Raw genomic sequence first — 13,381 nt, forward strand, 5'->3', positions numbered from 1 at the left:
TTGGAAACTACTTTGTAACTTCTGTGGGTACAGAGTGATGTACAAACTTCCTGTGCCTAGCACAAAATTAAGTAACAAAACAAACACCAAAGCCAAAAAATAGTTCCTGTCCCACAAAGAACTTCCAACTGAATTGGGAACTAAGACTAATACCCAGGGAAGATCATTAGACATTCAGAAATAGCATAAATTAAGTACTGATTCTGAACATAGAGTCAATAACTGGAAGGCAAAATTGTCCCCCTTCAGAAATGCTCACAATGTTGATTGAACTCATTTGTTTTGTGTGCCTCATTTGTCGCTTGGCACAACTTAGAAGAAACTATTTTCTTCTTGCCATAGTGGTGCAGAGGCTTCTATAATTATTGACATGTGGTTTGGAAATCAAGGTTTAGGTTTGTTTTGTGTTTTTTTCCTTGTATGGGTATGACCAATAGCCTGAAGCCTACTTCAAAGAAAACATTCAGTAGACATGGCCATGAAGTCCTTTGGAGAACAAAAGAGACTGTCCACCCCCAACCTCTGTGACACTCTGAGCTCTATTGCACTTAACAAAGTAGAAGATATTATCTCAGAGTTACACAACATCAAAACAAGTGTGTCCTGAGTGCTTTTCCTACTTGAACTTTCCTTGCTTCTTAGTTCCTTCTTTCCCTCCCCCTCTCTCTCTCTCTCTCTCTCTCTCTCTCTCTCTCTCTCTCTCTCTCTTTATTTTATTGTCACATTGATGTACAGAGAGGTTACAGTGTCATATGTTAGGCCTTGGGTACATTCCTTGTACTGTTTGTTACCTCCTCCCTCATTCCCCCCTCCCCCTTCCCCCTTTCCCTCTTCCCCCATGAGTTGTTCAGTTGGTTTACACAAAATGGTTTTGCAAGTATTGCTTTTGGAGTCATTTGTCTTTTTATCCTTTGTCTCTCGATTTTGATATTCCCTTTCATTTCCCTAGTTCTAATACCAGTATATACAGTATCCAGTGTATTCAGATGAGATACAGTGATAGCACGAGTACAGCCACAGGAAGGGATACAAGAGGATCATCAACAAAAGAAGCTACGGTTTCACAGGGCGTGTTGAAAGTAATAACAACAATGATATAACACTCGTTTCCATAAAATGGAGTTCATTTCACTTAGCATCATCTTATGCGTTCATAGGGGCATAACTATTAGGCTCTTGTGATCCTCTGCTCTGACTAGCCTAAACCTGTGCTAATTATTCCCTATGAGAGAAACCATAGAGTCCATGTTTCTTTGGGTCTGGCTCACTTCACTTAGTATAATTTTTTCCAAGTACATTTCCTTACTAATGGGGCAATGTCATTCTTTCTGATAGAGTTATAAAATTCCATTGTGTATATGTACCACATTTTCCTGATCCATTCGTCTACTGAGGGGCATCTGGGTTGGTTCCATATTTTAGCTATGACAAATTGTGCTGCGATGAACATTGTTGTGCTGGTGGCTTTAGTGTGTTCTCAACAAGTGGGCTAAAGACTTAAAAAGAGAATTCTCTGATGAAATGAGAATGGCCAAGAGACATATGAAAAAGTGCTCTACATCACTGGCTGTAAAAGAAATGCAAATCAAAACAACATTGAGATTCCACCTTACCCCAGTAAGAATGTCCTTTATCAAGAAAACTAACAATAACAAATGTTGGAGGGGATGTGGCCAAAAGGGAACCCTACTTCATTGTTGGTGGGAATGTAAACTGGTTCAGCCACTCTGGCAAGCGGTATGGAGATTCCTCAGAAGGCTAAACATAGAGCTTCCCTACGACCCAGCAGCCCCACTTTTGGGCATCTACCCAAAAAAATCTTAGTTCCTACTTGCAAGAAGTAAAGAAATCTCAAGTAGGTAGAGATTAATTCCAGTGGAAAAGACTATAGGCTAGGGGTCCTGAGAAAGGGTTTATAGATGGCTCTCTTGGCACTGCTTGAGACTTACACCTAAATCCTAGTTGTATAAGAGGCTGAGATCTGAGGATTACCATTCAAACTCACCTTGGAAAAAAAAATGCATATGACTCTTATCTCCTATTACCCACCAAAAAGCAAGAATTTGCGTTGTGGCTCAAGTGGTAAAGCAAAAAAGCTAAGCAACAGTGCCCAGCATATAGATATAGATAGATAGATAGCTATAGATAGATAGATAGATAGATAGATAGATAGATAGATACATACATACATACATACATACATACATACATACATACATATACAACCCAGTACATATATATGCACTGGGTATGTGTGTGTAAATATGTGTGTGTGTGTCATTAGGAAACAGTGAAAGCTTTAAATAATATTTACTTTCTCTGGACTTGCTTCTTTTATCATAAGAGAATTGTCTTTGAATGTAGTCAGTTTATTAGATACTACTCTGCTGTCATATTTCTAGAATGGTTGCTCTGTATCTTCAGCTTCTTCATGGAATGCATATAATTATTGAGTAGAACCAAGGAAAGACAAAAGTACTGCCAGACAAGGGTAAACTGCACTTGCATACTGCAGGCTCAGTGCTAGGCAGACATAACATTTCATAAATACAGTCAGAGGATGGCTTATTTAATGATGCACATTGTTTAGCTAGCGTAAGCAGAATTATCCAGGATGATTCCTGTCAGCGTACTTGGATTCTTGCACAGTTGGCATTTTGCCTGTGACATTGGAGCCAAACACAGAAGAAGAAAACAAAACAAGACTATATAGTATTGTCCTAGTTCTTTCCTAGCTTCCTCAGAGAGACGCTGCAGGTCTTCTCTTCCCTAGCTGGTATAGATGATGATCGGTGCTCCTCTTACTGATCAAGTCAAAAATATGCTCTTTCCAATAAAATTACAATTAAAAGAAAAAGAATAAAATCCACTTCAAACACAATCCCCAAAAGCGTTTTCTGAAAATAAACAGTGAACTCATCTTAACAGTGACACTTTTATGGAGGTCTCTAGAAGCCTGCATGGTAGGAAGTCAGCTTGTGCATGAATAGACATTTCTCCTACATCATCCTTTCTCCTGCTCCACACTTCATACCCAAGTGACACAGCTGGGCCTCCCTGTACCAGTCACGCCCCACTCTCAACTGCGTCATGGTGCATAATACCCAACATGTTCATAGCTTTTTAGGTACTGCATTATAATGTTTAGTCCAGTCTGTTTTCTAAAATGCAGTTTTCTTTTTAAAAAATTATTCCTTTTGTTATCTGCTATTATTGTTAATTACTATTATTATTTTTCCTGTCCTGGGGCTTGAACTTGAACTCAGAGCCTGGGTGCTGTCCCTGAGCCTCTTTGTGCTCAAGGCAAGTGCTCTACCTCTTGAGCCACAGTGCCACTTCCCTAGTATTAATATTTTTAATGAGACTTTATCTTATAGCAGAAGTTTATTTTAAATGAACATTATAGTTTATGGAGGGGAAAATTGCTTATAATTTTTTCCCATTGGCAAAAGGAAAGACAATTTTCTTCTGTCTTTCCATACCCAATTTCTCATTTTTCCCTAACAATGCCAGAGGATTCTTCTTTGTTTGGATTTATCTTGGTTTTGAATGCTGGCTGGTTTAGAGCCAGTCCGATTTTGGAAATTCCCTAACCTGTATAAAGAAAACCCATGCTTCTTTGAGACCTTGGTGAATTCTGCAGAGGTTTTCAGAAACTACCTAATACTTGATAAATAAAAGTACACCTATGGATATGTAGTGTGGTAGTGGTTTTCTATACAATGAATGTTAGACACAAGTCCAGGAAGGTCTATTCATGTAGGACCAATGTCTGTAGAAGAAAACATGCCCCAGACAGAAACACTGTGGTCATTATGATTTAGGGATTTGTCTAAACATTTCCTCCAGTACCTGGAAGACAATGCAGTATCTGCAAGAATAATGCATGAGAAACGTTAGCTGGAACTCTCCTGGATCTGAGAACAACTGTTTCATCCTGCTCATCCCATACCTGCCACCATCACCACCCCACTTCCTTAAGACCAAGGTCAACTATGTGTTCAGTGCTACAGGAGACAACGTGACCACCCATCTCTTGACCTTTCCACAGTGTTCTTGGTGGTTTGAGCAAGTCCTTGTATATTAGGGCAGAGAAAATCATTATGAAGAGGTTTATAAGTGTGGGATCATGGTATGAGTGCTTATTCAATTCTGTGTGGTGCCAGCCTCACAGCCAAATCACATAAAGCTGTCTGCATCCTGGCAGAGCTCCAGAGAATTGTGTATGCTGACTGCATCCAACGCCTTCAGTGTGTTGTATATGCACTTTCTGTGTCCTCCTATTTTTCAGATTAAGTATGTGTCCAGCACCCACAATTAACAATTCATACTCTCTGTTTACAGTGATGCCATTAGGGCAGGATCCCATGCCAGGAGACAGAAACATTAATGTTAAAAGAAGAGCTGGTTTTTAGGTGAAAGGCCCAAAGACTTCTTCACATGTTTTCTCTGCTTTTGTGTGTCCTTAACATTTCTGTTAAAGACATTGTTATTAGGTAAAAACAGAAATTGTTGGCACCTCTGTGACAAAGTACAGCCAGTTTTTATTCCACAGATTCTCTGTCCACCAATTTGTCCAATCATGCATCAAAAATATTCAGGAAAATAAAAGACATCCATACTGAATATGAACAGACTTCTTCCCCTGTCATTCTTCCCTAAACAATACAAAATAACAGCTATTTACATAGCATCACATTGCCTTAGGTACTGTAATCTAGAAATGATTTAAAGTGTACCTGGGCATATGTGAGGGTTGTTTACATCTTATGAGGAATTTGAACACCTGTGGATGTGGGTATGTACAGCAGGTCCTGGAACTAAAACCTAGCAGGTACCAAGGGACACATCTGCTACTGCCTGTACCTTTGCAGTCGATGTACTCATGCCTTTGGAATTGTAATCTTCTCACATTATGAGATTCACCCTTCAGGGGTTGCTGTTAGGTGGAATCACTGCTGTGAGAGCAACAATGTGAATCATGATCCTCAGATCCTCAGATCTCGGCGTCCTGAGTAGCTAGGATTGCAGGCATGAGCCATCACTGCCCATCTTCTAAGCACTTTCCATGTCTAATGTAACAGCCTTTGAAGTAGAAACCATTATCTGCATCTCACAGATTGTGAAACCAGAGACAATGAGTCAATACCTAGTAAGTTTCAAAGCCTCGGAGCCTAAAGTTGAAGCTAGCATCCCAACCACCCTATAATACAACCATCAGTATGGAAGTTGGCCCTAAGATTAAAAAAGGTAAATTAAGATACAGAGAGGCGTTCATACAGTGTTGATTACAATAATATCGAAACTATTCATGAGCTCTTTTCAAATACAACACTATGTAACCATAGAATAAATAATTCTATAACAAGGTAGGGAGGGTCCACAGTATAAATGGTAGAAGAAATGGACTAGCATTGCAAATGTGAAAAAATGATCAGCAGAGATTTAAAGAAGCATGCAGAATATTAAAATATGTATGTTGGGGTAGTAGGGATATTGAAGTTTTTTTTTCCTATTTAAACAAGATTTAGCGAGTATCAGTCTCACAAATACCAGGCATTTGTAAAACAGACTACATTCATGCTATGAGGAGGGCATGTTGGAGAATTCAGTTAGGATATCTCAGATGGCTCTTAAAGGGGCTAAAAAACAGACTGGGGTTTGCATTATGGTGTTGCCTGGGGCTCTCAATAAATGCTCACAGTTAAACTGCAGTATCAGACTTTGGGAGACATTTGTGCCTATTAGTTCAGCTGAATAAGAAAATAAGTTTTTCCTATTTGGATGATGAAAAACAGAATCTGAGCTGAGAGATTTCAGAAGATGTTTGAGGCTAATTTTCACTTAAGGGAAATTCAGCCTAGAAATTTGGGTGAAATTTGATTTTGTTTTTTTTTTTTGTTTTTGGCCAGTCCTGGGGCTTGGACTCAGGGCCTGAGCACTGTCCCTGGCTTCTTTTTGCTTAAGGCTAGCACTCTGCCGCTTGAGCCACAACGCCACTTCTGGCCATTTTCTGTATATGTGGTGCTGGGGAATTGAACCCAGGGCCTCATGTATATGAGGCAGGTACTCTTGCCACTAGGCCATATCCCCAGCCCCTGAAATTTGATTTTGGATAGTTTGTATAAGTCTTTTATCACTACCCTAAGAATACATCTTAAATTGCACATCACTTCTCTGAACTCTTTACCTTTGTGCAAAACTGCTATAATTGCAGAGTTGGTAATGTAGAAAAGTCAGGTCAAATGTTATATACTAATTTTGGAATGCTAATGTACCAAAACATAGCTATTGTTTATAGCCATAGTACTAGTATTTGACACTTCCCTTTCTACCCCAGAACCTTGTTTCTGAAACACAATCAGGGAGGCCAGTTGAAGGTCTGTGCTATAGAACATGCCAGCATCACACACTCTCTCTCTAGCCTTACCCTTGAATCCATGTACTAGGCTCCCCGAAACAAACCATGCACCACCTTATGGTTTGAAACAAGCCACAGGAGAGGAAAATTAAATGAGGACCTCTCATTTTGTAGCAAGCATATACATGCACTGAAAAATAAGTGAGCTAGCTTGATGCCAGTGTCCCGTGCCTATAATCCTAGCTCTTCATGAAGGCTGAGATCTGAGGATCAGGGTTCAGAGCCAGCCTGGGAAGAAAAAATCCTAGAGACTTATCTCCAATTAACCAGCAAAAAGTCCAAAGTGGAAGTGTGGCTCACGTGACAGAGTACTTAGCTGTGAGTGAAAAAGCCAGATGAGAGTATGAGGCCATAAGTTCAAGCTAGACCTTTGTTTTTCTAACCCAAAAATATCTAACTGAAATATGACCTTTGTGCAGCATCAGGCTAAGTGCCAGATATAATAAATTACAATAAAGTATAAATAAATTGAACAATAAATTATATCCTCTTGCTTTCTGAAATTTCAAGCAGTTTCCGAAATCCTCACATAGCTTCCTCACCTTCCCTAGGAAACATGGACAATGTTTATGATAATTAAGACATTAATAATGTAGTGGTGTAGGCTCTCCTAATGCCCTCCAAATGAATGGAGCAGCAATTGCAAATAACACCTGCATCCATATTTTGCTTCTATGTAGCATTCTTATTAAAACAAGTATAAGAGTAACAGTTCCCTTCCTTGTAAATGAGTTGGGTTTTTATAAGATCGGTACGCTCTTCTCCTCACTGTACTAAAAACCTCGTGGAAGCAATGATTGCAGTTTATCCACCATGGAATAACTGGTTTTCATATTCCTTTTACTATGTATATACTCAACAAAACTTTTGGCTGATAAACCAAAAAAAATCAGAGAGGAAAGAGCTGTGTTTACTTGCACTCCTGGTTTCAGAAACAAGGAGCCTTGAGCTATCTAAGCAAAATGGCATTCCTACGGCTTACAATTCTTTACAATAAGTAAATTGTTTGACTAAGATAAAGCACACCTGCCAGTTCATGTGCTACTTTAACTGCTTTACTTTTTTTTTTGCTTTTAGAAGAAAACTGTCTTAATGGCAGAAAAAAAAAATGCAGTAAATACAATTTGACTTTGAAAGATGCTAGTATATACTATGCCATTTGCTTGGTTTTAAATGATGTATTTGCAATACATACCATCATTTAGTCACCTGATGTTTACCATATCACTATCCATTATAGCAGGCTTTACTGCCACCTGAGATTTCTTCTTTGACAGAGCAGAGTCCAGATAAAGGACTATGTATTGCAAAAACATCATCTCTGGATAGGGACACGGGGCCTTTCAGTGAATATTGAGCTTCTCTGTATGCCACGGTGTTCACTGCCTACCTGGGCACCCTGAGGTGAACTTCCAGAATGAATCCAACTTGGTTGCTTACTTTCTCTGGAAAAAGTTATATTAATGGAGAAAAATAATTGATACTACTCACTGAGCTAAGTGTGAAAAGTAGTTTATATCAACCCTCTAGATGAAAGTATCTCCTTGCAGTGAAGACTCATAAAGTGCCAGCTTCTCAGCAGGGCTTACTGTACCCTCATGAGTTATGGGATTATGGATTATATCATTCAAATGTCAATGGAGAATGCAATACTCAATATTACAAGGACCTTTCCAGATATACACAGAGTGAGATCTTGCCTTTCTCCACTTGAGTTCTTGATTTGTCCTTGTCACAGTGAGGTATCCCCCACCTAACATCACCTACACATACTCTGCCCTTTCTAGCCATCCATAGGCCTTGCATACTTATTGACACTAGGGATTATGGGATGGCATGTTCAGTATTGGAGTTTTAAGCAACATTTTCTTCCCTTCCTACAAAGCTCATTACTTAATGGAATTCCAGCTGTAATAAGTTCTTACTCTCAGAAGGGTTTATCCTTCTTGGGTAGTATATTCTCAGTCCTAACTTTTACCTCAATGATCTAATTGTGGAATTAAAAGGACCATCAGTGGATTGGAAAGCTTTCTTTCTTTATCCCTCCTTCTTATTTACCTTCTGCAATTATTGGTGGACATAGAAAATACTTGGTCAGCATATTTTTGAAGGGACAGATAATTTAGTTTCTTTCTAGGGTTTGACCTCAGGCAGGCTTTGATCATATGTAGTTTGTTTTACATGGAAATTCCTTATCTGGGAAAGCTAGGTGATGGGATCAGAAGGTAAATAATGAGATACTTTGTAAGTAGCAGAAGCCATAGCTCACCACTGCTCTCACCAGATCCCTGTTTTCTTCTTCACACCTGATGTATTAGTCCATTCTTTATTGCTATAACAAAATACCTTATCCTGGATAGTTTTGTACAGAAAAAAAATATTTAGGTTCAGAATTCTGGAGGCTCAAGGATAGGATGTTAGTTAGCATCAGCTTGGTTCTGATGAGTACCACACAGCAGGTGGCATTTAAGACAAAGCCAGTGAGGAGTGTAGAGGTTGGTCTCATACTGTAAGAACTCAGGCTCTCATGTAGACCACCTTTATTCCTTCTGAGGGCATGCCTCTCAATATGGACCAAACTTCCAAGACATGAACCACATCCAAACCATAGCAAACCCATTCAGAAGTGCCATTCAGAAGGGACTCTCCTGCCAACACATCCCTTGAGAAGGGCTCGCCTCAGGGAGAGAAGATGGTGCCAACCAACAGCTCATCTGCACTGAGAAGAATTGCAGCTCCTTGTTTTGTCTTGTTTTGTTGGCAGAGAAGTGTAAAGAGACACTATTGCTTCTACCCTGTCATTAGTGGGTGGGTAATAGTGATATAAAATAAGAGATGAATTAGGATAATAAGAGGCGAAGGAGAAAGGAGTAAATTTTCCACAAGTAATATTTTTCTCTTCATGGTTATTTAACTTTGAAACAGAACTTGAAAGTAGTAATCACATTTCTATAGTAGACAAAAGACCAAATGTATGAGCCAGACAGGAAGGTGTGAGTGCCTTTATTACATTAGCTAGAAACCTACAGGAAAAATGCACAACTGCCAGAAGTGCCTGCTGTTTCCATAATAGAACAGCGAAGAAAATAGAAAGTCACAGGTGCCCTGGTAACCTTAACCCTCAGGAGCAGAGATCTTTTAAATGAGTCTACATCTTTTGCCATGTTTGCTCCTTGGGTTTTTCCTTGGATCATATTAAGGTGGATCAATAGTAAAGTAACACCAAGAGAGAGGGTTTACAGCCCAGAAAAATTTAAACTGGGAGGCAAGTGTTTTCAGTTTCCTCATGATGGCTATTATTTACTACTGTGTTCCCAAATAAGAAAATGACAGCTATTTATATTCATTCATTGAATCAGTCAAGATGTAAAAGGCACCTACAAAGCACTAGTTCTTTAGGCACTGGGATTCAGCGATGATGAAATACAGGAGGAGAACCAGACAGTAACCACAGTCACAAGTAAATGTTACAAATGTTCTAAGTAAAAACAGGGTATGAGCCAATACAAGGGATTGAGGCCCACTGGCAGAAGTGGAGCTCTCTCTGGGAAGCTACAGTAGCTGTGTGTGTGTGCACATGCTCACACATACACACACACATGCATACATACATCTGTTGTGGCTTGAACACTGATGAACCATCCTCTGAGGAGAAACCAAAGCAATCTTCTTACTCCAATGCTTTTTACACTTTTTATTCTGAGCCCACTAAAATTCCATCACTAGACCATCACCAAAATAGTCATGAAAAAAAATAGAATCGATCTTTTTTTTCCTCACCTTAAAATGCTAGTGTACAACTGGGTCATGCCTATAATCCTATCTACTCAGAAAGATAAGATTGATTTGAGGACCAGGGCTCAAAGCCAACCCAGACAAGGAAATCCATAAGAATCTTGTCTGAAATTTAACCAGCAAAAAGATAGGAGTGGAGTTGTTGCTTAAGTGGTAGAGCACTAGCCTTGAATAAAAAGGCTAAGGGACAATGCCAAGGCCCTGAGTTCAAGTTCCAGAATTGCCACAAACATGCATGAAAGTGCACACACACACACACACACACACACACACACACACACGAGTTTTATTTTGTCATCAGCACATATACCTAATTTGGGTTTTATATTATTTTTTCCTATGTACTCAGCTCCTACAGAACCTTTATTGTGCAAGTTTGCAGATGGAGGACAGAAGAAGCGGCAGAACCCAAACAAATACATCCCTAATGGAAGACCATGGCACAGAGAAGGAGAGGTGAGACTTGTAAGTCCTTTCCTGAAACTTGACGTGAGTGCATAATTATGCAAGCCCCCCATTAAAAGTTACACAATAAATGTCTTGCTTTGGCTGTGAACTTCAGAAATAAGTGCCAGGATTAACCCTTCTACCAGTAGATGTCCGGTTTCAACTCTTTCCAATATATGCATACAATGTTAAGGTCGTCCAGGTGACATACAGAGGGGTTGCAGTTACATACATAAGGTAGTGAGTGACGATGTGGTTGTGGTTCAAGTAGTAGAGTGCCAGTGTTGAGGGAAAAGCTAAAGGAGAGCATGAGGCCTAGAATTCAAGCCCCAGTACTAGCACAAATAAAAGGAAAGAGTAAATAATAATAAAATAGTATATTTTTCATTGAATTTTTAATCTCATTCTTTTGAATAGTTTCTTGAAGAAAAATAAAAACTTCAATTTCTTAATAAAATATTAGGCCTTGCCCAGCTTCAGTGGACCACACCAGTAATCCTAACTACTCAAGAAGCTGAGATCCTAAGGATCACAGCTTAAAGCCAGCTTCAACAGGAAAGCCCCCTAAGACTCTTATTTCCAATTAACCACCGAAACACCAGAAGTGGACCTGTGGCTCAAGTGGTAAAGCACTCAAGTGATAAAGCACTCAAGGACATTGCCCAGGCCCAGAGTTCAAGCTCCAGGAATGGCATGCACACACAAACACAGACACAGACACAGACACACACACACACACACACACACACACACACACACACACACACAGCCTTGACCTCTCTTTATTTATTTTCAATGAATTGTGATATTTAAAAAAATACAGGTACAGGTATGTCTAGAGAAAATTTTCTAGAATCTGTGCTATGCAATGATAACCACCAACTACATGTGGCCATCCAATGACTTGAAATTTAGCTATTTCACTGGAGAGACTGAATTTTCTATTTAATTTTCAATAACTCCATGTGTCTAGTAGCTTCCATATGAGATCGCACAGGTCTAGGGCTTAATTCTCTTACTAAATTTACAATTATGCCTGCCTAACAGAAACTCACGGTTTTATCAAATGCTGTTATTACTCACTTAGGCTGCAATGACTGTTAGAAATGGAGTTTCAGAATTATGCCTTTCAAAATGAATGTTCACACTTCCTTTTCCTTCCTATAGGCTGGAATGACACTCACTTATGACCCAACTACAGCTGCTATACAGAATGGGTATGTCATTTATACAAATGCATAATGGCTTAAGGGAAAATGAAGGTGGAAAAAAAATCAGACATTTGTTCCTTGAATTATTCCATTTAAGGATTACTTAATAAAGGCTTTTGTGTTTGTTCTAGATTTTATCCTTCACCATACAGTATTGCTACAAACCGAATGATCACTCAAACTTCTCTTACACCCTATATTGCATCTCCTGTATCTGCCTACCAGGTTTGTACCTTTAGGATATGTCAGCAGTGTAACAACTTGTGTACCATGATCTCTGCTGCATTTTTATGTGTCTCAAAATTGTGAACAGTTTCTGATGAAATTTAAGTCAAGTTTTATGCAGCCTGGATACTCAGTTTAGAATAAGCTGCTTTGTTGTTTATCAGAGTGATTCTCTTTTACATATAGGAGACTATAAAGCCAGGGATTAAATATTTGTTCCATGTCAGTCCTTGCATAGCAGTTCAGTAGTTGAGTTAAACCCACACACTTCCTCCACCCAGGCTCTGCTTTTGGATACCATATGCTCTAAAAATGGAAGCTTAAAGAGAATTGCCGTAGAATAGATGTAGACCCTCGCTTCTGTCTCTTCATCAGCAGGAACTTATATATAAGAACAAGAAACCTGCCAATACACATGTTTCCCCTACGTAACATTAAGTGATGCAGTTAAGATTAGGGACTCCTCCCCCACCCACAAAGAGACCCCGCCCTTGTTCTGGTTGTTTTATATGGAGTCTTTACCTTAAAATAAATTCCCATTGAGAACCAAGAAACCTTGTTAGGCATTGTGTCACAACAGCAATGCACCATTGTAATTGTATTGCTGGACTAACCCCTGGTCTCTAGGCACACAGCAGTGCGTGTGCTTTTTTTTCCTTCTGTGTCAGAGTCCCTCTACCAGGTCTGAGACCCTAACTGCCTCCAGGAGATTGTTGTAACAGAGTTCAGCCACTAGCATGGGGGAAAAGTCTTTTCTGATGACTATTGAGACCCTGTGTACTAAACCTTTTTGCATTCTTGTTTTTAAAACAAATGAATTATATGTACTATTCTTAACTTCTAGAATAATATATATAAAATCTCATAGCTAGGTTATCTAACAAAGCCTCAGTTTCGACATCTTTAAAATGAGGATAATAATCATTGCTATTTCATAAACTTGAGAGAGTTACAAGAACTAAATGTGACTATGTAAAGTTCCACATATCACTCATATTTCATTAGCATTCAGTGATGTTAGCTATGATTATCATTATCATTATTTACATTGACTCTATTTTTCAATAATGGGTTCGTTAAGCCAGTATCTCAGCTTGTTTCTGTCTTGAAAATATGAAAATAGCTTTAAATAACAGAGAGCCATTAGATGCAATAAAACTGAAATCAGTATTTACCGCTTCTCTTCAGCTTGTAGGTTCTCTCATCCTTCTCCTGAATTGTCATTTCTTTTCTTTTCTTTTCTTTACTCTCTCTGGGCTGGATTACTTATTCTGGTGCTTCA

The 13,381-nt window shown here is 39.0% G+C and overlaps 1 protein-coding gene across 7 annotated transcripts in view; it reads left to right on the forward strand.

Moving 5' to 3' along the window:
• Rbms1 (RNA binding motif single stranded interacting protein 1) overlaps nt 1-13,381 on the forward strand; it is a 229,002-nt gene that overhangs the window by 202,225 nt on the left and 13,396 nt on the right. For 4 of the 7 annotated variants that reach the window (XM_048345349.1, XM_048345352.1, XM_048345350.1 and 1 more), the window contains exons 7-9: nt 10,566-10,672; nt 11,831-11,880; nt 12,006-12,099. In XM_048345349.1, coding sequence (XP_048201306.1) covers nt 10,566-10,672; nt 11,831-11,880; nt 12,006-12,099 — 251 coding nt within the window. Of the gene's footprint in view, nt 1-10,565; nt 10,682-11,830; nt 11,881-12,005; nt 12,100-13,381 lie in introns of all 7 variants that reach the window. The other 3 variants (XM_048345347.1, XM_048345351.1, XM_048345348.1) reach the window with 1 other exon arrangement.

The sequence above is a fragment of the Perognathus longimembris genome, chromosome 4, assembly GCF_023159225.1.
Source record: "Perognathus longimembris pacificus isolate PPM17 chromosome 4, ASM2315922v1, whole genome shotgun sequence".
NCBI classification, from domain to species: Eukaryota; Metazoa; Chordata; class Mammalia; order Rodentia; family Heteromyidae; genus Perognathus; species Perognathus longimembris.